The 25,373-nt window shown below is 42.5% G+C and overlaps 1 protein-coding gene across 1 annotated transcript in view; it reads right to left on the reverse strand.

Annotated features, from left to right (window-relative positions):
- The window catches only part of LOC140716369 (radial spoke head protein 4 homolog A-like), a 30,612-nt gene extending 9,246 nt beyond the window's left edge, over positions 1 to 21,366 (reverse strand). The window contains exons 1-2 of the mRNA XM_073029041.1: positions 20,737 to 21,366; positions 10,606 to 10,840 (exon numbers count right to left, since the gene is read on the reverse strand). Of these exons, the coding sequence (XP_072885142.1) occupies positions 10,606 to 10,840; positions 20,737 to 20,936 (435 nt within the window). The 5' untranslated portion in view covers positions 20,937 to 21,366. The remainder of the gene's footprint in view (positions 1 to 10,605; positions 10,841 to 20,736) is intronic.
- Positions 21,367 to 25,373: the final 4,007 nt, after the last annotated feature.

A 25,373-nucleotide genomic window follows, 5' to 3' on the forward strand; every position in this document is an offset into this window, starting at 1 on the left:
ACAATTGATACTAGAGTGTACAATCATCACAGTGATATTTGTTTCTCCGCTTTGCGCTCCCTGAAGTACAAAGTAAATAAAAATTTAAATTATAAATCATAATTAGAAAATAGAAAAGGGAAAGTACGGTACTGCAAGTCAGGTTTGGATATTTGGGAGGTACGGCCCAGATCTGGGTCAGCAGTCTTATCATATTTATCACAGTGTGGTGTAAAGTGAGTCCAAGGATGGAAGATTGGTTTGTGTGATGTGCTGGGCTAGGTTCACGACCTTCTGCAGCTTCTTCCGGTCTTGGACAGGACAACTTCCATACCAGGCTGTTGTGCACCCTAGAAGAATGCTTTCTACGGTGCACCTATAAAAATTAGTGACGGTTTTAGGGGACAGGCCAAATTTTTTCAGTTTTCTCAGGAAATAAAGGCGCTGGTGGGCCTTCTTGGCAGTGGACTCTGCTTGGTTAGACCAAGTCAGGTCATTTGTGATATTCACCCCGAGGAACTTAAAGCTTTTGACCTGTTCCACCTGCGCACCACTGATGTAGATGGGGTCGTGCAGTCCGCTACTCCTTCTGAAGACAACAACCAATTCCTTCATCTTGCTGACGTTGAGGGATAGGTTATTGTCTTCGCACCATGCCACCAGGTGCTTAATTTCCTCTCTGTACTCAGACTCATCATTACCCAAGATGCGGCCTACAATTGTGGTGTCATCAGCAAACTTATATATTGAGTTTGATGGAAACTTGGCTACACAATTATGGGTGTACAGTGAGTACAGCAGGGGGCTAAGTACACAGCCTTGTGGGGCACCGGTGCTCAGAGTGATTGTAGAGGAGAGCTTGTCCCCTATCATTACATATATTCCAAAAATGAAGAAATATTCAAATGGTAAAATAGTACAACTATGACTGACAAGGGAAGACAAAGCTACTGTAAAAGCAAAAGAAAGGGCCGACAACAAAGCAAAAATTAATGGGAAGATAGAAGATTGGGAAGCTTTTAAAAACATAGAGAGAACTAAAAAAATCATTAGAAGGGAAAAGATGAAATATGAAAGCAAGCCAGCAAATAATATCAAAGTGGATAGTAAAAGTTTTTCCAAGTATGTTAAAAATAAAAGAGAAATGAGAGTGGATATATAGGGCAGCTAGAAAATGAGGGTGGCGAAATAATAACAAAGGAAAAGGAAATGGCTGATGAACTAAATGAGTATTTTGCATCACTCTTCACTGTAGCAGTATTTCTGCTGCTGTATAGTATGTGAAGGAAGAGAAGAAGGTGCAGTTACTATTACAAGGGAGAAGGTGCTCAAAAAGCTGAAAGACCTAAGGGTATATAAGTACCCAGACTGATGAACTGCACCCTCGGGTTCTGAAAGAGGTAGCATTAGAGTTTGTGGTGGCATTTGAAATCATCTTTCAAAAACCATTGTACTCTGGTATGGTGCCAGAGGACTGGAAAATTGCAAATGTCATTCCACTCTTTAAGAAAGGAGGAAGGCAACAGAAAGGAAATTTATAGACCAGTTAGCCTGACCTCAATGTTTGGGAAGGTGTTGGAGTCAATTGTTAAGTATGAGGTGATGGAGTACTTGGTGACACAGGACATTATAGTACAAAGTCAGCATTGTTTCCTTCAGGGAAAATCCTGCCTGGCAAATCTGTAGGATAGATAAAGGGGATGTAGTGGATGTTGTATATTTGGACTTTCAGAACGCCTTTGACAAGGCGCCACACATGAAGCTGCTTACCAAGTTAAGAGCCCGTGGTATTACACGAAAGTTACTAATACGGTTAGAGTGTTGGCTGATTGGTAGGAAGTAGCAAGTGGGAATAAAAGGATCCTTTTCTGGTTGGCTGTCAGTGACTAGTGGTGTTCTGCAGGGGGGGTGGTGTTGGGACCACTTTTTTTATGCTGTATATAAATGATTTAGATGATGGAATAGATGGCTTTGTTAACAAATTTCAGATGATAAGAAGATTAATGGAGGGGCAGGTAGTGTTGAGGAAACAGGCGTGATGCAGAAGAACTTAGAGAGATTAGGAGAATGGGCAAGAAAGTGGCAAATGAAATACAATGTTGGAAAATACATGGTCATGCACTTTGGTAGCAGAATAAATGTGCGGACTGTTTTCTAAATGGGAAAAAAATCCAGGAAACTGAGATGCAGATGGACTTGGGAGTCTATGCAGAAAACCCTAAAGGTTGACTTGCAGGTTGAGTCAGTGGTGAGAAAGGCAAATGCCATGTTAGCATTCATTTCAAGAGGTCTAGAATACAAGAGCAAGGATGTGATGCTGAGGCTTTATATAGCACTGGTGAGACCTCACAGTGAGTATTGTGAAGAGTTTTGAGCCCCTCATCTTAGAAAAGATGCGCTGGCATTGAAGAGGATCCAGAGGAAGTTCACAAGGATGATTACAGGAGTGAAAGGGTTATCATATGAGGAATGTTTAATGACTCTGGGTCTGTACTCACTGGAATTCAGAAGGTGAGGGGAGACCTCATTGAAATCTTTTGAATGTTGAAAGATCTAGACAGAGTAGGTGTGGAAAGGATGTTTCCCATGGTGGGAAAGTCTAGGATAAGAGGGCACAGCCTCAGGATAGAGAAGCATCCATTCAAAATAGAGATGCAGAAAAATTTCTTTAGCCAAAGGGTGGTGAATTTGTGGAATCTGTTACCACATGCAGCTGTGGAGGCCAGGTCATTGGGCATATTTAAGGCAGAGGTTGATAGATTCTTGATTAGACATGGCACCAAAGGTTATAGGAAGAGGGTTGGGAACTGAGGTTGAGAAGTAAAAAAAAGGGATCAGCCATGATGGAATGGCAGAACAGACTCAATGGGCCAATGGCCTAATTCTGTTCCTATGTCTTATGGTCTTATTAAGGACCTTCATCATCTGAGACACACCCTCTTTTCAATACCATAAGACATTGGGACAGAATTACGCCATTCAATCCATCACTACTGTTATGGATGAGGAACACGAGCCTAAAGATGTGCACTCATCTTTTTAGAAACAGCTTCTTTCCCTCTGTCATCAGATCACTGAACAATCAGTGACCCCATGAACACTATCTCACTATTCCCCTTTCACACTATTTATTATGAACCCCATCACTTTATACTGGAGCATCAGCTGGAATTCACTGCTCAAGTCCCTTTCGATTTATGAGAATTACTATTTGGCCCATTGGATCCCTGCTGGCTTCTCACCAAGCAGCTGAATCAGTCTTATTCCCCTCCCTCCCAATTATTCCCCTGTAGCTTTGCAATTTATTTTCTGTCACATGCCCATTAATGCCTCAGTTTCCACATACCTAAATTAAGAGATAACCTTCACCTGCCAGTTAACCTACCAGCACAGCTGTGTCCATGCTGATACTAAAGAGGCATGAGGAAGTACTGAGGCTCAGAATGTCTGGTGACGTGTCTATCTGGATTCACTATTATGAATCAACTATAGAATGTCAGTCGATGCTGTGTATAGATAAGCACTTGTTAAAGTATGATAGATTTTTAGCAAAACTGAAGCTGATGAGGTTGGGAGACTGTAGGTCTGACACGGTGGTCAGCAGCACAGGGGCGCCGCAGGGAACCGTACTCTCTCCGGTCCTGTTCACCCTGTACACATCAGACTTCCAATATAACTCGGAGTCCTGCCATGTGCAAAAGTTCGCTGATGACACGGCCATAGTGGGGTGTGTCAGGAATGGACAGGAGGAGGAGTATAGGAAACTGATACAGGACTTTGTGATATGGTGCAACTCAAACTACCTGCGTCCCAATATCACCAAGACCAAGGAGATGGTGGTGGACTTTAGGAGATCTAGGCCTCATATGGAGCCAGTGATCATTAATGGAGAATGTGTGGAGCAGGTTAAGACCTACAAGTATCTGGGAGTACAGTTAGACGAGAAGCTAGACTGGACTGCCAACACAGATGCCTTGTGCAGGAAAGCACAGAGTCGACTGTACTTCCTAAGAAGGTTGGCGTCATTCAATGTCTGTAGTGAGATGCTGAAGATGTTCTATAGGTCAGTTGTGGAGAGCGCCCTCTTCTTTGTGGTGGCGTGTTGGGGAGGAAGCATTAAGAAGAGGGACGCCTCACGTCTTAATAAGCTGGTAAGGAAGGCGGGCTCTGTCGTGGGCAAAGTACTCGAGAGTTTAACATCGGTAGCTGAGCGAAGGGCGCTGAGTAGGCTACGGTCAATTATGGATAACTCTGAACATCCTCTACATAGCACCATCCAGAGACAGAGAAGCAGTTTCAGCGACAGGTTACTATCGATGCAATGCTCCTCAGACAGGATGAAGAGGTCAATACTCCCCAATGCCATTAGGCTTTACAATTCTACCGCCAGGACTTAAGAACTTTTTAAAAGCTATTATTAATGCTTTTTGAGATAGTGATTTAGATGCATATCATATTTTTTTACTGAGTTAAGTATTGTATGTAATTAGTTTTGCTACAACAAGTGTATGGGACATTGGAAAAAAGTTGAATTTCCCCATGGGGATGAATAAAGTATCTATCTATCTATCTATCTATCTATCTATCTATCTAAGGAGATTGTAACTGTTTAATACCAAACTGGCTAAAGGCAAGAGGAGAAAATAATAATGAACAATCTACAAGGAGCACTGCCAGAAGAAAGCAGCTTCTATCATCATGGATCTCCACCACCCAGGCTGGGCTATCTTCTCACTGCTGCCATCAGGAAGGAGGAACAGGGGCTTCAGGACGCATACCACCAGGTTCAGAAACAGTTGTTACCCCTAACCCATCAGCCTCTTGCATCAGAAGGGATAACTTCATTTATGGACTTATAGACTCACTTTCAAGGACTCTATAATTCCTGCTCTCAATATCACTTATTTATTTAATTATTTTTAATTCGCTTTGTTTGTATTTGCACTATTTGTCTCTTGCACATTGATTGTCAGTTTTTGTCTGTAATTTTCCATTGATTCTGTTGTATTTCTATCTTCTACTGTGAATGTCTGCAAGAAAATGAATCTTAGGGTGGTATATGGTTATATTTGCATACTTTCATAATAAATTTACTTTCAGATTCTGCAGTTTCTTTTGAGTCCAAAGGAAAGTCTGCAATAGCTTCCACCAGAGGTCAGTATTGGACCTTCTAGTCTGATATGAATTAACTACCTGAATTTTTGTACATTGAGAACTTTTCAAATGGCAATGAATCTGGAAACATAGTAAACAGGAGGATTTAAATAGATTAATTAAGGACAGATGAAATTTAATAGTGCAGAGAACTATGGTGAGGTAATGTCAGCAGAAACAGCAATACAAACAAAATTGTACAATTTTAAAGGTGTTTCAAGGACAGATAAACATTGTGAATTGTACACTCCAATCTTTGAAAGTGTCAAAACAAATTTTAAAAAAGACTGGTGGAGAACAAAAGAAGCCTTCATATAGCACACAAGGCTGTTGAAGAACTTGACCTCACCTATCACCCCACCAGCCTCCGCATGCAGCATAACCTCCATAACTTCCACCATCTCCAACTGGATCCCGCCACCAAGCATACCTTTCTCTCCCCCCACTTACTGCTTTCCACAGGGATCACTCCCTACATGACTCCCTTGTTTATTCATCCTTCCCCACTGATCTCCCTCCTGGTACTACACCTGCCCCTACACCTCCTCCCTCACTACCATTCAGGACCCCAAACAGGTGAGGCAACACTTCACCTGAGAGTCTGTTGGGATCACCTAGTGTATCCGGTGCTCCCAGTGTGGCCTCCTGTATATTGGTGAGATTCGACGTAGATCGGGAGACCACTTCACCAAGCATCTGTGCTCCATCCACCAGAAAAAGTGGGATCTCCCATTGGCTACCCATTATAATTCCACTTCCCATTCCCATTCCGACATGTCAGTCTGTGGCTTCATCTACTGCCATGATGAAGCCACAATCAGATTGGAGGAGCAACACCTTATATTGCATCTGGGTATCCTCCAATCTGATGGCATGAACATTGATCTCTCAAACTTCCAGTAATGGCCCCCTCCCCCTTTCCCTCATCATTCCCCATCCCCATTTCCCTCTCCTTACCTGCCCATCACCCTCCAGTGCTCCTCCCCCTTCCCTTTCTTCCATGGCCTTCTGTCCTCTCCTATCAGATTCTCCTTTCTCCAACCCTTTGTCTCTTTCACCAAGCAACTTCCCAGCTCTTTACTTCACCCCTCCATCCTCCTGATTTCACTTATCTACCAACCTTGTATTTCTTCCTCCCCTCCCCGCACCTTCTTACTCTGACTTCTCATCTTTTTCTCCAGTTCTGATGAAGGGTCTCAGCAATTTACTCTTTTCCATAGATGCTGCCTGGCCTGCTGAGTTCCTCCAGCATTTTGTGTGTATTTGCTTGGATTGCCAGCATCTGCAGATTTTCTCTTGATTGAGATTAACAGACTGGTGTTAAGACTTGACCAGAAATGTCAACTGTCTATTCCCTCCATAGATGTTGCCTGATGCGTTGAGTTCCTCCAGCATTATATTGCTCCAGAGACCAGCATTTTCAGTCTCTTGTGTCTCCAATTGTTCATAATAACTTTATTTTGATAATAAATTTACTTTGAACTTTTCATATAACTGGTTAGACTTCAGATGGAATACTGTTCTGGGCTTGGGGAAGATGTAGATATTTTCTTCAATGGTATCAGAAGTATGAAAGATGTGAGTTACATGCAGTATATGGAAAAGATGGAGAAGCAGAGAATACATAGAACAGTACAGCAAAGTTACAGGCCATTAAGCCCACAATGCCAAACTAATCTAAATCTCCTCTGCTCATAAATGATCAATATCCCTCCATTCCCTGTCTAACAGTCTTTTAAACACCACTATCATATCTACATCCACCACTACCCCTGCAGCCCCTTCAATGCACTTACTAGTCTGTGTATAAAAAAACTTGACTTACACATCTCATTTAAAAGTTCCTCCTCTCAGCTTAAAATGCATGTCCTCTACTACTTGACAGTAGTTTTTGAATGCTTTCAGTAGAGAACATAAGGTGGCGCTCAAAACCTTGAATGGTTTTAGCTATAAATACAAGCAGAAAATGGTAGAATGGGCACTAATCATAGTTGCAAGATAATTCCCAAAATTATTGGAGACTGCAACAGGAAAGAAAAGTCAATGGCCTGTACAACCCCTTCTGAAACTTCTCAGCAGATGTCAGTGAGAAGCATTTCTGAGCAGCCCAAGAGCTGAGGGCAATTAGACCGTAAAACCATAAGACATAGGAGCAGAATTCGGCCATCTGGCCCATCGAGTCTGCTCTGCCATTCAATCATTGCTGATCCTCTTTTTGTCTCCTCCTCAACCCCAGTTCCCAGCCTTCTCCCCGTAACCTTTGATTCCATGTCCAATCAAGAACCTATCAATCTCTGCCTTAAATACACCCAACGACCTGGCCTCCACAGCTGCAAGTGGCAACAAATCCCACAAATTCACCACCCTCTGGTTAAAGAAATTTCTTCTCATCTTTGTTTTAAATAGATGCCTCTCTATCCTGAGGCTGTGCCCTCTTGTCCTAGACTCCCCGACCATGGGAAACATCCTTTCCACATCTACTCTGTCTAGGTCTTTCAACATTCAAAAGGTTTCAATGAGATCCCCCCTCATCCTTCTAAATTCCAGTGAGTACGGATCCAGAGCCATCCAACGTTCCTCATATGACAACCCTTTCATTCCCAGAATCATCCTTGTGAAACTCCTCTGAAGCCTCTCCAATGCCAGCACATCTTTTCTTGGATGAAGAGGCCAAAACTGTTCACAATACTCAAAATGAAGCCTCATTATTTCCTTATAAAGCCTCAGAATCACATGCCTGCTCTTGTATGCTTGACCTCTTGAAATTAACGCTAACATTGCATTTGCCTTCATCACCACTAACTCTGCCTGCAAATTAACCTTTAGAGTGTCTGCACAAGGACTCCCAAGTCCTATGCATTTCAGATGTTTAGATTTTCTACCTGTTCAGAAAATAGTCTGCATATTTATTTCTACTACCAAAGTACATGACCATGAATTTTCCAACATTGAATTTCATTTAGCATTCTCCTAATCTAAGTCCTTCTGCAGCCGACCTGTTTCCTCAACACTACTTGCCCCTCCACTAATCTTATCATCTGCAAGTTTGCAGATGATACGAATCCATCTATTCCATCATCTAAATCACTGATATACCACATAAAAGAAGCAGTCCCAACACCGAACCCTGCGGAATGCCACCAGTTACAGGCTGCCTACCAGAAAAGGGTCCTTTTATTCCCACTCGCTGCCTCCTACTAATCAGCCAGTGCTTTACCTTTACTGTAATACCATGGGCTCCGTTGTCAAAGGCCTTCTAAAAGTCCAAATATACAACATCCATTGCATCCCCATTATCTATCCTACGTGTAATCTCCTCAAAAAATTCCAACAGGTTCATCAGGCAAGATTTTCCCTTAAGGAAACCATGCTGACTCTGTCTTATCTTGTCCTGTGTCACCAAGTACTCCACAACCTCATCCTTAACAATTGACTCCAGCATCTTCCCAACCATGAGGTCAGGCTAACTGGTCTATAATTTATTTTCTTCTGCCACTTTCCTTTCTTGAAGAGTGGAGTGACTTTTGTAATTTTCCAGTCCTCTGACACCATGCCAGAGTCCAATGATTTTTGAAAGATCACTACTAATGCCTCCACAATCTCTACTGCTACCTCTTTCAGAACTCTAGGGTACAGTTCATCAGGTCTGGGTCATTTAGTCTTTTTAGCCTTAAGTCTTTTGAGCACCTTCTTCCTTGTAATAGTAACTGTTCTCACTTATCTTCCCTCACATCCTTCAACAACTGGCACACTGCTAGTGTCTTCCACAGTAAAGACTGATGCAAAATACTCATTTAGTTCATCTACCATCTCCTTGTCCCCATTATTATTTCTCCAGCTTCATTATCTAACAGTCGTAGATCCACTCTCATCTCTCTTATTTCTTATATATGTAAAAAGCTTTTACTATCCACCTTGATATTGTTTGCAAGCTGGCTTTCATATTTTATCTTCTCCCCCATAATTCTTTTAGTTGCTCTCTGTTGGGTTCTAAAAGCTTCCCAATCCTCTGTTTTCCCGCTAATTTTAGCTTTGTTGGATGCCCTCTCTTTTGCTCTTACATTAGCTTTGACTTCCCTTGTCAGTCACGGTTGTACTATTTTGCCATTTGAGTATTTCTTCATTTTTGGAATGCTTCTGTCCTGCACCTTCCTAATATTTCCCAGAAACTCACGTCATTGCTGCCCTGCCAGCATCTCCTTCCAGTTTACTTTTGCCAACTGCTCTCTCATACCACTGCAGTTTCCTTTACTCTACTGAAATACCACTATGTCAGACTTTACTTTCTCCCTATGAAATTTCAATCATATTGTGATCACTGTCTCCTATGGGTTCTTTTACCTTAAGCTCCCTAATCACCTTCATTACATAACACCCAATCTCCTAGTAGGCTCAATACCATACTGCTCTAAAAAGCCATCTCATAGGCATTCAACAAACTCACTCTCTTGAGACTCATTTCCAGTCTGGTTTTCCCAATCAACATGTTGAAATCTTCCATGATTATCATAACATTGCCCTTTCGATACACCTTTTCTATTTCCGGTTGTAATCTGTGGTCCACATCCCAGCTACTGTTGAGAGGCCTGTATATTACTGCTATCAAGGTCCTTTTACCCTTAATTAATTGTTCTTGTTTGGTTACCCTGACATTAATCAGTTGACTCAAAGTTCAAAAAGGTTCATTGTTTTGCAAGCATTCACAGTAGAACAAAGAAATTCAATAGAATCAATGAAAAACTACACGCACAACGCAAATGCAAACCAATGCAAACTGTCTTGTTATGATAACATAAGTTATTGAGTCCTTGAAAGGAAACCCAAAAGTTGTTGAATCAGTTTAGGGTTGAGATGAGTGAAGTTTTCTATGGTGGTTCAGGAGCCTGATAGTTGAGTGTTCAAAACTGTTCCTGAACTTGCTGATGTGGGACCTGAGGCTCCTGTACCTTCTTCCTGATGGCAGCAGTAAGAAAAGATCATAGCCTGGATGGTGGGTGTCCTTGATGATGAATGCTGCCTCTTTGTGGCAGCACTCCTTGTAGATGCGCTCAGTGCTGGGGAGTGCTTTGCCTGTGATGGACTGGGCTTTTCCATTCATAGGCTTTGGTGCTTCCATACCAGCTTGTGATGCAATTGGTCATGATACTAGAGTACAGGAATGAATTCCCTGGTGTGATATACAGATGAATCATCAGTGAGCTGTTGGTACCTACTGTTGATCTTCCACACTACACCACTCATTCAGCCTCTGTACATTTCTGTTCCACAATACCTGGCATCTGCTGTCTTCCCAATTTGTTACACCTACTTAGTGACAATGCAAACACTTACTTAGTGAAAAGGACAGGAAAGGGAATAACAGGGACTAGTGTTGTGTAAATAAAACTGATTTGTGGGCAGAACATTTCCAGGAATTTCTGGGCTAAATTATCACCAAAGACTAAGTCACTTGATCAGGAAAACAGTATTTACCACTTCTTCCTCAGGATCCACTCCCTCTTCTTCCTCCACTGCCTTGATAAAGAGGGATTTCTGAACTTCCGCTAAACTGTATGCCAATGAAATTTCATATTCATCTTGCAACGTGTCTATCTTCTTGGAGAACTGTAACTTCTTGATTCTCTTGCTGATATCTTCGATGATGTCCACAGCATTGACGGGCCTTTCGTCCAGCACCTTGGTTATCAACTCAGAGAGGTGATCATAGCTAAAAGGGCAGTAACAAAGAGATTAAAGAATTTCATGTTACCTCCTACCAGATACATTCTTTTTAACTTCTTTTAAACCTTCTCTTCTGTTTTCTTGCTTCCTTCTCCCTCTGGAATATCTGCCTAATATAGTTTTCCTTGAGAAACATGCATAAAAATGCTAGAGGAACTCTGCAAAATCAAACACATGTATCTGTGATCCTCACTGGGTCCAAACTAGAAAGCTTGGAAATGGAGCTAGGAACTATGTAGCATGAGTAACAGATGTAGGTATGATACTTTTCAGCATCTGCAGAAAACTTGGGTTTGTGTATTTTTCCTTTGCTGTTTCCGCCTATCACCAACCACAATCTCTAACTTCTCCCCCAGTAGCTCATCATCCCCCACCTTACCTGGTTTCACCTATTACCCAACAGCCATGATTTAAGCCATGAACAATGCATACTATGACCTCATTATAAACCTTAATCTGTAACTTCCGTATGGGTTGCAGCAGGCCAGATACGCTGATAAGCACCATCTTCTCAAGGCCAATTGGAAGGGAACTATAAACACCGACACCCACTGCCTGCAGATTGATCCTTAGAAATTAAATCATGGGGCTTTCTATCTCTTATTCAGTAGTGTGGACTACAATTCATACATTGCACAGGAATCAGTGCAGGGCATCAACCAAGCTGTGAGCAGTCATTGCCTTTCAGGGAGGCTGCGTGGATGAACAATCTCACCCAGTATGTTGAGATTCAGTGGGTAGTGTGTATTGGTAGGAAGCATATGTAGAATGATGTCAATGTAGTTAGAACAAAGATCAAAAACTTGGAGGAACAGCTGTTAGCTACATACATTCACAGGAAAGAAAGCACATAAAAGAAACTTTGTAGATTAAAGTAAGGTTTCTTGTTATATATTTTATCCTACCAAGGACACCGTAAATCCTATAACTTCCCCACAAACTGGAGCAGGATTCAATGTCACAGATTAAGTAAATACATTATTGAATTCAGGAGGATATTGTTGCCCAAGACTGATAAGAATGTGGTGTTTGTCAACATGGGTAGACGCATTTAAGTAGAGACATAGGACAGAAGAAGGAACCACCATTCCTTGGTCTACAAAAGGCATAAACAAAAGAGATTCTATAGATACTGGAAATCCAGAGTAACACACACAAAATGTTGGTGGAACTCAGGTCAATGAAAATGAAAAAGTCTACATTTTAAGCTGAGACTCGTCATTAGGACTGGAAAGAAGGGGGAAGATGCCAGAATAAAAAGGCAGGGAGAGCTGAAGGAGGACAAGCTGGAAGCTGATATGTCAAGCCAGCTGCCTGGGAAAGGTAAAGGGCTGGAGAAGAAAGAACCTGATAGGAGAGGAGAGTGGAATGTGGGAGAAAGGGAAGAGTGTGCGGCAACAGGGGAAGTTGAGACGGGTAAGGAGAAGAGGTAAGAGCTAGAGTGGGGAATAAAAGAACAGAGAACAGAGAGGGGAGAAGAAAAAAAACAAAAAAGAAAATTACCAGGAGGAGGATAAATTGATGTTCCTGCCATCAGGTTGGAGGCTACCTAGACAGAACACAAGTTTCTGCTCCTCCACACTGAAAGGAGCCTCATCATAGCAGAAGAGGAGTCCACAGACTGACATGTCAAAATGGGAATGGAGACAGGAATTAAAATAGTAGGCCACAGGGAAATTCCACTTTGGTGGATGGAGCAGAATTGCTCGAGAAAGCAGTCTCAGGAGAATGTCATTGCCTTGAGAGTGACACGAATGTGGTGTTTGACATCAAAAGGAGCACAAGGGTAAGATAGGGGCAGTTAAGTAAAGATTACGCACAGACATGGGGACAAAAGGACAGAAACCATATTCCTTAGTTTACACAGGGACATGGGGTCAGAAGGATGGAAGTTACCATACCTTTGATTACACACAGACATGGGGACAGAAGGATGAAAACCACATTCCTTAGTTTACACACTGATGTGGGGACAGAAGGATGGAAAGCACCATTCCTTGGTTTACACACGGACATGGGTACAGAAGAAAGGAACCACTATTCCTGGGTTTACGCACAGAAGAAAGTAAACCACCATTCTTTGATTTACACAATGACATTGGCATAGAAGGAAGGAAACAACCTTTCCTTGGTTTATGCACAGACATGGGGACAGAAGTAAGATAACCGCCCTTCCTTGGTTTACATGTGGAGATGAGGTCAGAAGGAAGGAAACCACCATACCTTGGTTTACATGTGGAGATGAGGTCAGAAGGAAGGAAACCACCATACCTTGGTTTACATATGGATAAGGGGACAGAATGATGGAAAGCACCATTCCTTGGTTTACAAAAGGGATGATTTAAGCATTGTGTTAATAAGTGAGAATAAGTGAATCAAAATGGCAGTGGGAAGTATTATGAGAACTTCAGTAAAACTCCAATTAACTGTAAAGCAACAAATTTAACATCTTATAAGACAGTGATCTGATTCTAACCCAACCATTTAGTAATCCAAATAGGTCAGCATCTGAATAAATGCTGATTCCCACTGTTCCTTCTGATCACCAGTGCCTGGCTCCCTGTGCTTCCTTCCAGGGACTGTCCCAATTGCTGAGCTCCTTTCCATACACCAGGGCCCCAGTTCCCTCTCTCCATTTCAGCTCTCCTGGTTCTGTTTTCACATTACAATTAAGCTTAGTGAATTCACTGGAAAATCTATCTTTCTACTTCATTAAAAAGGTATATTATTAGATAGTTCAGAAAATCTGCAGGTCTGTCACCACCATGTCAGATTAAAAGAGTTTTCTTCTACTTCTCTTTACTAAAAAGGGGCATGCTATTTGTTACAGTAATAATTAGCTTTGCAAATAAAATACATGTATCCCAAATAATCAATCTTTAAGTCAGACAGTTGTAAACTGAGGATTTACTATATGCAGATAGAGTTAGATAAAAGAGGCTCCTGAACCCTGGAGGGCCAGGTGGGCCCCTCTTTAATGAAGCCCTATTTTTAAACTCTACTGTACATAGCTACTGAGGAAAAGTGAGATATCTACTCAAATTGTGCTGAGTTTCATAAAATTGAGACTAGGCTGCAGACAAGATGGAGAAAACTGTGGAAAACTAATATTGACTTGTTACGAACCCCGTAACTGGGTCACTTACCAGCAAAAATAGAGAGGTCCGTTGAAGTCTGATGATACTATTTTTAACAGTATTTATTGGTAAAAATACACAAAAATAATATCAATGCAAATATACAGATAATATACGTCGTCAATACTAAATCTAAAAGTGCGGGTATAATAATAATCAATAAGAAATAAGCTCTATCATTGTCTAGGGGATAATGTATTGTTCGATGCAAATATAAAGTTCACTCAGTTCATGCAGGCTGCAGCCTTTGGGGACCACTGGGTTGTAATGGTTGGAGAGAGACAGAGATTTTGAGAAACTTGCCGGCTTTCCTTTTATGATTTCGATCCGTCAGGAGTCCCGTTGGTGTGGCCGTTCACTTGTGGCCTCTCCTTTAGCTAAGCTGTTCTTCCGTGGTGAGCCCGCCAATCCCAGGCAAGGGAAGGACGCACACGAGCCCCCACCGGCTGTCGCTATTAAACGCTGTCACGGGATTTCTAGCGTTTCTCCTGGTGCGTCTAAAAGGGTTGTTCCCCAGACCCTCTTTTATCCTTACTCACGGGGTCTCAGATGTCAATCAGGTTGGGATGATGCAATCCCTCAACCAGCCCACTCTGGTCGTCCCCTGAGGGGCTTCAATGAATAGTACAGTACTCAATACACAATTAATAGCCGTTATCAATGGTTTTGTTTCGCTGAGGCCAGGACACATTCCAAACCTTGTGGATTCTCTCTCATTTCCTGGGTCCCAGACCCGAATTAATAGTGATCTTGCGATTCTCAAAAAGGAGGGGGTGACTTTGTACCCTTCGGCCCCTCAGAGTTGTGGCACATTCATAACAGCTTTTTTATTAATACTGGTAACGTTAATAAAATTCAATGGGTATATTCAGTTGCGGGGGAAAAGCACATAAATATTTTTGTTGTCTTGTGGCTGCATTGGGAACCAACTGTTCTCCTTCCTCAGCTGTTATTCTGCAGCAGTGAGCATTCAGCCAGTTAGCCCTGAATGCAAGTAGAATCGGCCATTCCACTCCCTCTCACAGGCCCCCAACATGACTCAGGAGTACAAAACCACTGGCCCACTTACTGCTCAAGTCACAGACAACTCTCCAAAACCTCTTCAAACAATCGATCACTCCTACAACTTCTCCCATTGACTGACAGTGGCTGCCCCTGACACAAGGTCCACAGGAGGTTCATGGGAATGAAAGGGTTAATGTATGAGGAATGTTTGATGGCTCTAGGCCTGTACTTGCTGGAATTTAGAAGAATTTGGTTTAAATTTCATTAAAACCCATCAAATATTGAAATGCCTAGAAAGAGCATGAAAAGTTATGGGTAGAATGTGTTGAGAGGAATAATAATCAGCCATGATGGAATGGCAGAGCAGATTCATTGGCTTCTATGTCATAGACTTTAATATTGCTACCACTATCTCAATGCAATTGCCCCCTCTCTCTGAAATCAACATGTTTCTGTCAGAAAACAGAAGAGAGAAAGAAACAACAGATTATTATATGAGGATATGAATAGGGTGGCATCTGGGTCTATCGATGGAGAATCTGCAATTTGCAAAATACAAAGTTCTGACGATGAAGGAAACGGAGCCTCTCTGGAGCAACAAGACATATGGATAGAAGTTTCACGAGGTCAATCAACAATGGACCAAAAATATACCACCTATAGCATGAACTGGTTTATTATTGACACATGTATCAAAGTACAGTGAAAAGTTTTGCATACTGTTCAATCAGATTAATTCATTACACGGTGCATTGAGGTTGAATAAGGTAAAACAATAACAATGCAGAGTGAAGTGTAAAAGCTACAGAGAAATTGCAGTGCAGGTTAGCAGTAAAGTGCAAGATCATAACAAGGTAAATTGTGAGTCCATCCTATCATACCAAAAAATCATTTAATAGTCTTATAACAGTGGGTTAGAAACTGATCTTGAGCCTGGTGGTACGTGCTTTCAGGAACTGAAGTACTGTTTGTGAAAGAGTCTCTGAAACAGAAGACCAGGCCATCCTAGATCAATGCTCTATGGAAGGACTGAGTTTAGGCACATCCCTGGTGATCTGAAAACAACAGTTCAATAGACAGTGGAGGTTCAGCAAAAGGAGTAATGAAAGTCAAAGCTGAAAGTTCAAAGTAAATTAATTATCAAAGTGTCACCTTGAGATTCATTTACTTGTGGCATTCATGGGAGAACAAAGTTATAGAATTGAATCAATGAACAACTATGCACAAAGACTAACAAACAAGCAATGTGGAAAAGATAAACTGTGCATATACAAAAATAATAATAATAAATAATACTGAGAACATGAATTGTAGAGTCCTTGAAAGTGAGTCAGCTCAGTGTTGAGGTGAGCAAAGTTATCCGTGCTGGTCAGGCAACTGATGGGTGAATAATTGTTCCTGAACCTGGTGGTGTGGGTCCTGAGGTGCCTGTACTCCTGAAGAGAGCATGACCTGGATGGAAGGGGACCTTGATGAAGCAATCTAAGCCATAACTGTTGACTAAGTCCTTCGTATAATGAATGATTGCACCATCAGGGCCAAACGGATAAAAAGGAAGAGTCAGAGAAATTATAAAAGGACTTTCATAGAATGATAATAGAACAGTAGGTGACCATTCAGCCCTATGACTGTACTTAGCTGCTATAAGAGCAATAGATAATTGCCCATCCTCACCCATTTCATGTTCTTTTTTTCCCCTTCAAAGTCACATTTGATTCTTTCACTACCATCCTGCTAGGCAAAGCATGGTGTCACCTTTGGTACTTCCTCTAATCAACTTAAACACCCCCCCCACCACCCCCCCCCCCACCCCAGTTCTCAATGCTCCCATGAATGGGAACAGTCTCCTTCTCACTAGTTGTATAACAAAGAACACTCCTTTTTCAGTAAAGGCCAGCAAAACTGCTTTAAGTGTGGAGTAAAGGAAAATTACATTCTAGATGTTAATTGGGAAACTTATTACAGATCAAAAGATATAACCAAAAAAAAAACTATCATGGAAACCTTTGCCTACAGCTCAAATGGGAAATAAAAGACATGGGATCTGATAGCAAGAGCACCAGTTAGCTGGGATAAATGACAAAGGAAATTGTAAAATCATAGCAGGTGGCTGAGTTATGAATCAAAATTCAGCATCTGGAAAAACTCACAATTCATCTGTGGATGATAAAGTTGAGCGGCACTCGCCTTCTGGATGCTACAGCTACCCCAGTTTCCTTCCACACCTAGAAGACGTGCTGGTTGGTAGATTAATTGGAACGGGGGGAGTAAATGGGGATTGGAACAAAACAGGTTAAAGGGAAATAAATGGGAAAATAAGTTAAATGAGATGCTTTGAGAGCCAGGATGAACCTGATGGGATGAATGGCCTCTCTTTCATGAGGAAATAAGAATAACGTGAGCATACTTGGCTAGGTGGTCCAAAATGCAAAGAAGCAACAGCTCATAGCAAAAGACCAAATTAAGACTGTGGTGGGGAAGTGGTGCAATTGACACTGAGTGCATGCTGGAGGTCCTACTAGTAGACCAGCTGACATTTGAATCACTCCTTTAACATGGTGAAACAGCCACAGTAGGACACTGAGGCACAGAAGATATTTGCATAGGTAACGTATAGCCTGGTCAAAGAGCTTTGTGTTAAGGAGTGCTATTTTGGACTGAAGATATCAATGCCAACTGCAAAGAAGGAAAACTTTGAGTGGGTGATCACCCAACTCAACAGCTGCAGATGCCGATAAGAAAAGCATTTAGATCTTTTTTCAAATGTGTTTTAGAGGGCCAATTGCATTGGGACAAGAACTGTTAGGATGGGAAGCAGCTTATTCCCCTAAGCCATTGCCACCATGCAGGTCTCATCACGTAGGTCGCATTATACTGTTCACTTTTTAAACTTGTATATGCATCTTTTAATTTATTAATCTATTTGTGGTAATATTACTTTATATGTTACGTGTGAATTATATGCACTGTGTTGTGCCCATTGCTTCGAAGAAACATCGCCTCATTTGCAGGTATATGTGTGTACAGTTTAATGACAATAAATTGGAACTTGAAGTAAACCACATAATGTACAAACACAATGGTGTGGGGTTGTGCTGCTGACACACAGCTCCAGCAGACCCAAGCTCAATCCTGACCTTCAGTGTTGTCTGTGAGTAGAGTCTGCACATTCTCACTCTGTTTCCACCCACATCCAAAATACCTGCAGGAATGTGGATTATTTTGCCACTGACGATGCCATTGCCATCACCCTCCACCTGGCCCTAACCCACCTGGACAAAAAAGACACGTACGTTCAAATGCTGTTTATAGACTTCAGTATTCAACACAATCATCCCTCAGAAACTGATTGGAAAGCTGAGCCTACTGGACCTGAACACTTCCCTCTGCAACTGGATCCTAGACTTCCTGACTGGGAGACCTCAGTCAGTCCGGATCGGAGGCAGCATCTCCAAAACCATCACACTGAGCATGGGGGGCCCCCAAGGCTGTGTGCTCAGTCCACTGCTGTTTACTCTGCCAACCCATGACTGTGCTGCAACACACAGCTCAAACCACATCATCAAGTTCGCTGATGACACGACCGTGCTGGGTCTCATCAGCAAGAACAACGAGTCAGCTTACAGAGAGGAGGTGCAGCAGCTAACGGACTGGTGCAGAGCCAACAACCTATCTCTGAATGTGAACAAAACAAAAGAGATGGTTGTTGACTTCAGTAGGGCACGGAGCGACCACTCCCTGCTGAACATCGATGGCTCCTTGGTAGAGATCGTAAAGAGCACCAAATTCCTTGGTGTTCACCTGGTGGAGAATCTCACCTGGTCCCTCAACACCAGCTCCATAGCAAAGAGAGCCCAGCAGTGTCTCTACTTTCTACGAAGGCTGAGGAAAGTCCATCTCCCAACCCCCCATCCTCATCACATTCTACAGGGGTTGTATTGAGAGCATCCTGAGCAGCTGCATCACTGCCTGGTTTGGAAATTGCACCATCTTGGATTGCAAGACCCTGCAGGGGATAGTGAGGTCAGCTGAGAAGATCATCTTCTTCTCGCCATTATGGATATTTACACTACACGCTGCATCCGCAAATCAAACAACATTATGAAGGACCCAACGGACCCCTCATACAAACTCTCCTCCCTCCTGCTGTCTGGGAAAAGGCATTTGGGCTCTCACGACCAGACTATGTAACAGTTTCTTCCCCCAAGCTATCAGACTCCTCAATACCCAGAGCCTGGACTGACACCTTATTGCCCTATTGTCTTGTTTATTATTTATTGTAATGCCTGCACTGTTTTGTGCACTTTATGCAGTCCTGGGTAGGTCTGTAGTCTAGTGTAGTTTTTTTCTGTTTTGTATTTTACGTAGTTCAGTCTAGTTTTTGTACTGTGTCATGTAACACCATGGAAAAATGTTAAATCATTTTTACTATGTTCTGTACAACAGTTATGGTTGAAATGACAATAAAAGTGACTTGACTTGACTTATAAAGGGGTGGAATCAAGGGGGAGTTGATGGGGAGAATAACATGGAACCAGTGTAAATAGGTGTTTGATGGTCAACACCGAGCCAGTGAACTGAAGAGACTGTTTCCATTGTACAGTATATGACATTGTGATTCTCTCATTGTACCTAAATTCCGTCATGGGGGTCAGAGCAAGGTGAAGATGTGGGAATTTATTAGAAGTGATATTGAGGAAAATGGCAGAGGAGAAATGAGGTATAGATGTGTGATACAAGAGGGATAGGAGTTCTCGTGAGAGACTCCCAGCAGTTAACTTACAGGTTGAGTCTGTGGTAGGAAAGGCAATGCAATGTTGGCATTTATTACAAGGGGAACAGAATATAAAAGCAAGGAGATAATGCTGAGTCTTTATAAGACACTAATCAGGCTGCACTTAGAGTATTGTCAACAGTTTTGGGCCCCATACCTCAGAAAGGATGTGTTGTCATTGGGGAGAGTCCAGAGGAGGTTCATGAGGATGATTCGGGGAATGAAGGGTTAACATATGAGTATTTGGCAGCTTTCGGCCTGTACTCACTGGGATTTAGAAGAATGTGTGGGGATCTCACTGAAACCTACCAAATGTTGAAAGGACTAGATGGGGTGAAAGTAGAATGTTTCCTATGGTGGGGGAGGTATACAGAATTAGAGGGCACAGCCTCAAAATTGAGGGGTGACCTTTTAGAACAGAGGTTTTAGCCAGAGGGTGGTTAATCTGTGGAATGCTCTGCCACAGACTGCAGTGGAGGCCAAGTCCGTGGGTATATTTAAGGTGGAAGTTGATCGTTTCCTGATCAGTCAGAGCATAAACGGATATGGCAATAAGGTAGGTGTATGGGAATGAGCCATGGATCAGCCATGGTGGAATGGTGGAGCAGACTCAATGGGCTGAATGGCCTAATTCTGTTCCTATATCATGGTCTAAGAAGTAATGAGGCTAAAGTACAGGTGACCCAGGTTCCATTCCCGCTGCTGCCTGTAAGGAGCTTGTACGTTCTCCCTGTGACCCCATGGCTTCCTTCCAGTGCTCCGGTTTTCTCCCACATTCCAAAGTTGGTAGGTTAATTGGTCATTTTAAATTGTGACATGGCTAGAATGGGGGGGGGCGGGGGGGGGCCTAATTCACGCTGAATATCAATTATAAAATAATAATAAAGGAAGGAGAGATGGCAGGGTAGGTGAGGAAATGAATAAAAGTAACATTTGTTAATTCAAGCTTTACATTTAAGTACTCACAGGTTCAGATTAGATATAGTGCTTTTCTGTAACAAATAAGCCTTTGCATTTCGGATCATAGTTTCACTTGCAAAATCCAGGTTTAGCTCAGGCTCCATTTGCACCAGCTTCTCCTCGCTGTTTTCCGCGCTGGACGCTTTGCTCTGTCGCGCTGACTCTCTCCGCTTTGGGCTAACCACTTTACCTGTAGTCTCCGTCATCTTTAGCTGCCTGGAATTTCCTTCCCCTCTTTTCCCTCTGACACGTTCTGCTTCTCTAATTTGTCTTTTCCTTCAGTTTATTTTCTCCATTGCCATTATTTCTATATAATTCTGCTTCTATTTCGCTTCTTTATTGTACTCTCCCACTTTATTTTTCACCTATCTTTCTATTACAGTGTAATACAGATTCTTTCTCCTTAATCACACTTTCAAACAATTGTTTCTATCACTAAAACCCCTACAACTCGATTACCCGATCACTGTTAGCCTCTCCTCTCAGTAACAAAATGCTCCCGCTTAATAACTTTCTTTTAATCTTCGACACTCCTTTCACCCTATAATGAACTCCCTCCCTCCTCCCCTCACCCCTCTATTTTCCTTCTACTCCAAGACCCAGGCAGGCCGGGCCTACCCATCTCCATTGCGACTGTTGCTATCATTCGATGCGTTGCTAGGTAAAACCAAACAACGCCAATGCGTCTCTTCGCTGCTAGGGAGAGCGTTCCAATACGAACGTCTTGCGTCATCACGACTCATTGAAGGACTGCCGACGTCAAGGTGAGCGTGCAATTACCCACGTCTTACATCTTTGCAGCTTACCGCTGGGCGTCAAGGTGAGCTGTACGTCTTACGTCATTGCGGACGACAGCGAAGGACTCAACGCCGTCAAGGTGAGCGTGCCATAACGTAAGCCGAACGTCATCGCAGCGTACAGCGAACGACTGCTGAGCCGCAAGGTGAGCGTTCCACAATCTACGTCATCGAGTTTACGGAGGAGCAGAAACGATTGGAATGTAACGGGCGAAGGTGTAGAACAGGGAGAGGGTAGAGGAGGATAGGTGAAGGGATATCGCAGGAGCTATAAGAGGGGGCGGGGGGATTAAGAAAGGTAAGGGGAGATTAATTGGTCACTGTAAATTGTCCCGTTAATTAAGTTCGTCAGGGACTGCACAGCATTGCTGGAAGGGACAGAAGTGCCTAATAAATCCTTTCCAAAAGGCTCAAAGCAAATTGTAGTTCAGTATGACACACCCACAAACATTTTCACCCAATCTCCATTAAGTTTTATTTCATTTAGTCCACAGCAGATAACGTTTCATTGGCTCTGCACTCAACCCTTGAACTTCTGGACATTCAATACCATCATCCCCTCAAAAATAATCGATAAACTCTTTGGCCTCAAGTCCTTGTGCAATTGGATCCACAATTTTCTCACTTGCAGACCACAGTCAGTTCAGATTGGCAACATCTCCTCCACTATCTCCATCAGCACATGAGGCTATATACTTAGCCCCCTGCTCTACTCACTTTATACTCATGACTGAGAGGCTAAGCGCAGCTCTAATGCCACATGTAAGTTTCTTGATTGACGCCACTGTTGTTGGCCAAATCAAAAGTGACAAATCAGAATAAAGGAGAGAGATTGAAACAGCCCAACCTCTCACTCAGTATCAGCAAGACCAGGAAGCAAGTAGTTGATTTCAGGAGGAGGAAACCAGAGGTCCATGAGCATTTCTTCATCGGGGATCAGAGGTGGAGAGGGTCAGCAGCTTTAAATTCCGCAACATTGTGGTGAAAGGTGAGAAGTTTAAGAGGAACATGAGGGGAACTTCTTCACTCAGAGTGAGAGTGTGGAACGTGCTGCCAGCACAAGTGGTGCAGACAAACTTGATTTCAGCGGCTAAGGTCATTTTGGATGGGTACATGGATGCAGGTTGATAGGAATAGCCAAAGGCCTTGTTTTTGTGCTGTACTTTTCTATGATTTATCTCAGAGGAGCTGTCCTGGGCTCAGTGCCATTACAAAGAAAGCACAGCAGAGGCTCTACTTTCTGAGAAGTTTGCGAAGATTCGGCATGATAGCTAAAACTTTGACAAACTTCTATAGAATTGTCATGGAGAATATCACTGCTTGCATCACATCTGGTCTGGGAACAGAAATGCTCTTGAACAAAAAGGCCTACAAAAATAGTGGATACCGCCTAGTCTATAATAGGTGAAGTCCTCCCCATCATTGACAATATCTACAACGAGCACTCATCAGCATCCATCAAGGACCCCCACCATCTAGGCTATGCTCCCTTCTCACTGCTGGCATCAGGAATGAGGTTCAGGAGCCTCAGGACCCACATCACTAGGTTTAGAAACAGTTATTCAGGAACTATCAGAGTAGAACCAGAGGGGCAACTTCACTCACCCCAAAACTGAACTGATCCTACAATCTTCGGACTCACATTCAAGGACTCTTCAACTCGTATTCTCAATATTTACTGCTCATTTATTTATCAACTTTTTGTATCTGCACAGGCTGTTTGTTGGTCACTTGTGTGCAGTATTAATTGATTCTATTCTGTTTCTTTGTTTTTACTGTGAATGCCCGCAAGAAAATGAATTGCAGGGTTGTATGTGGTGACATATGTAATTTGATAATAAATACACTTTGTACTTAGAACCATAGAACCATACGTTGTCTCATTTTTACTATGCACTGTACCAGCAGTTATGGTCGAAATGACAATAAAAGTTGACTTGACTTGACTTGAGAACCACAGAACATTACAGCACAGAAACAGGCCTTCTGGCCCTTCTTGGCTGTGCCAAACTATTTTTCTGCCTAGTCCCACTGACCTGCTGCTGGGCCATATCCCTCCAAACCCCTCTTATCCATATACCTGTCCCAGTTTTTCTTAAATATCAAAAGTGAGCCTGCATTCACCACTTCATCTGGCAGCTCATTCCACACTCCCACCACTCTCTGCGTGAAGAAGCCCCCCCCTAATGTTCCCTTTAAACTTTTCCCCCTTCACCCTTAACCCATGGCCTCTGGGTTTTTTTCTCCCCTGGCCTCAGTGGAGAAAGTCTGCTTGCATTCGCTCTATTTATACCCATCATAATTTTATACACCTCTATCAAATCACCCCTCATTCTCTTATGCTCCAGGGAATAAAGTCCTAACCTATTCAACCTTTCCCTGTAACTCAGTTTCTTAAGTCCCGGCAACATTCTTGTAAACCTTCTCTGCACTCTTTCAACCTTATTAATATCCTTCCTGTAATTAGGTGACCAAAACTGCACACAATACTCCAAATTCAGTCTCACCAATGTCTTATACAACCTCACCATTACATTCCAACTCTTATACTCAATACTTTGATTTAAAAAGGCCAATGTACCAAATGCTCTCTTTACAACCCTATCTACTTGTGACGCCACTTTTAGGGAATTATGTATCTGTACTCCCAGATCCCTCTGTTCTACTGCACTCCTCAGTGTCCTACCATTTACCTTGTATGTTTGACCTTCCGAAGTGCAATACCTCACACTTGTCCGCATTAAACTCCATCTTCCATTTTTCAGCCCATTCCTCCAACTGGTCCAAATCCCTCTGCAAGCTTCGAAAACCTTCCTCACTGTCCACTACACATCCAATCTTTGTATCATCAGCAAATTTGCTGATCCAATTTGCCACATTATCATCCAGATCATTGATATAGATGACAACACTGGACCCAGCATTGATCCCTGTGGCACACCACTAGTGGCCTCCACACAGAGTAGCAATCCTCCACTACCACTCTCTGGCTTCTTCCATTGAGCCAATGTCTAACCAATTTACTACCTCTCCATGAATACCTAGCAATTGAATCTTCGTAACTAACCTCCCATGCGGGACCTTGTCAAAGGCCTTACTGAGGTCCATGTAGACAATGTCCACTGTCTTCCCTCATCTACTTTCCTGTTATCTTCCTCGAAAAACTCTAATAGATTGGATAAACATGACCTACCACGCACAAAGCCATGCTGACTGTTTCTAATAAGTTCCTGTCTATCCAAATACTTGTAGATCCTATCTCTTAGTACTCCTTCCAATAATTTACCTACTACTGACATCAAACTTACCGGACTATGAATACCCAGATTACTTTTAGTGCCTTTTTTAAACAACAGAACAACATGAGTTATCCTCCAATCATCTGGCACCTCACCCATGGATACCGACATTTTAAATATATCTGCGAGGGCCCCTGCAATTTCAACACTGGTCTCCTTCAGGGTCCAAAGGAATACCCTGTCAGGTCCTGGGGATTTATCTAATCTGGTTTTCCTCAGGACAGCAAGCACCTCCTCCTCTTCAATCTGTATAGATTCCATGACCTCACTACTTGTTTGCCTTGTTTCCATAGACTCCATTCCAATTTCCTTAGTAAATACAGATGCAAAAAACCCATTTAATATCTCTCCCATTTCTTTTGGTTCCATACATAGCCGACCACTCTGATCTTCAAGAGGACTAATTTTATCCCTTACTATCCTTTTGCTCTTAACATACCTGTAGAAGCTCTTAAGATTATCCTTCACCCTGACTGCCAAAGCAACCTCATGTCTTCTTTTAGCCCTCCTGATTTCTTTCTTAAGTATTTTCTTACTCTTTTTATAC

The sequence above is a fragment of the Hemitrygon akajei genome, chromosome 25 (genome assembly GCF_048418815.1).
Source record: "Hemitrygon akajei chromosome 25, sHemAka1.3, whole genome shotgun sequence".
Classification (NCBI taxonomy): domain Eukaryota; kingdom Metazoa; phylum Chordata; class Chondrichthyes; order Myliobatiformes; family Dasyatidae; genus Hemitrygon; species Hemitrygon akajei.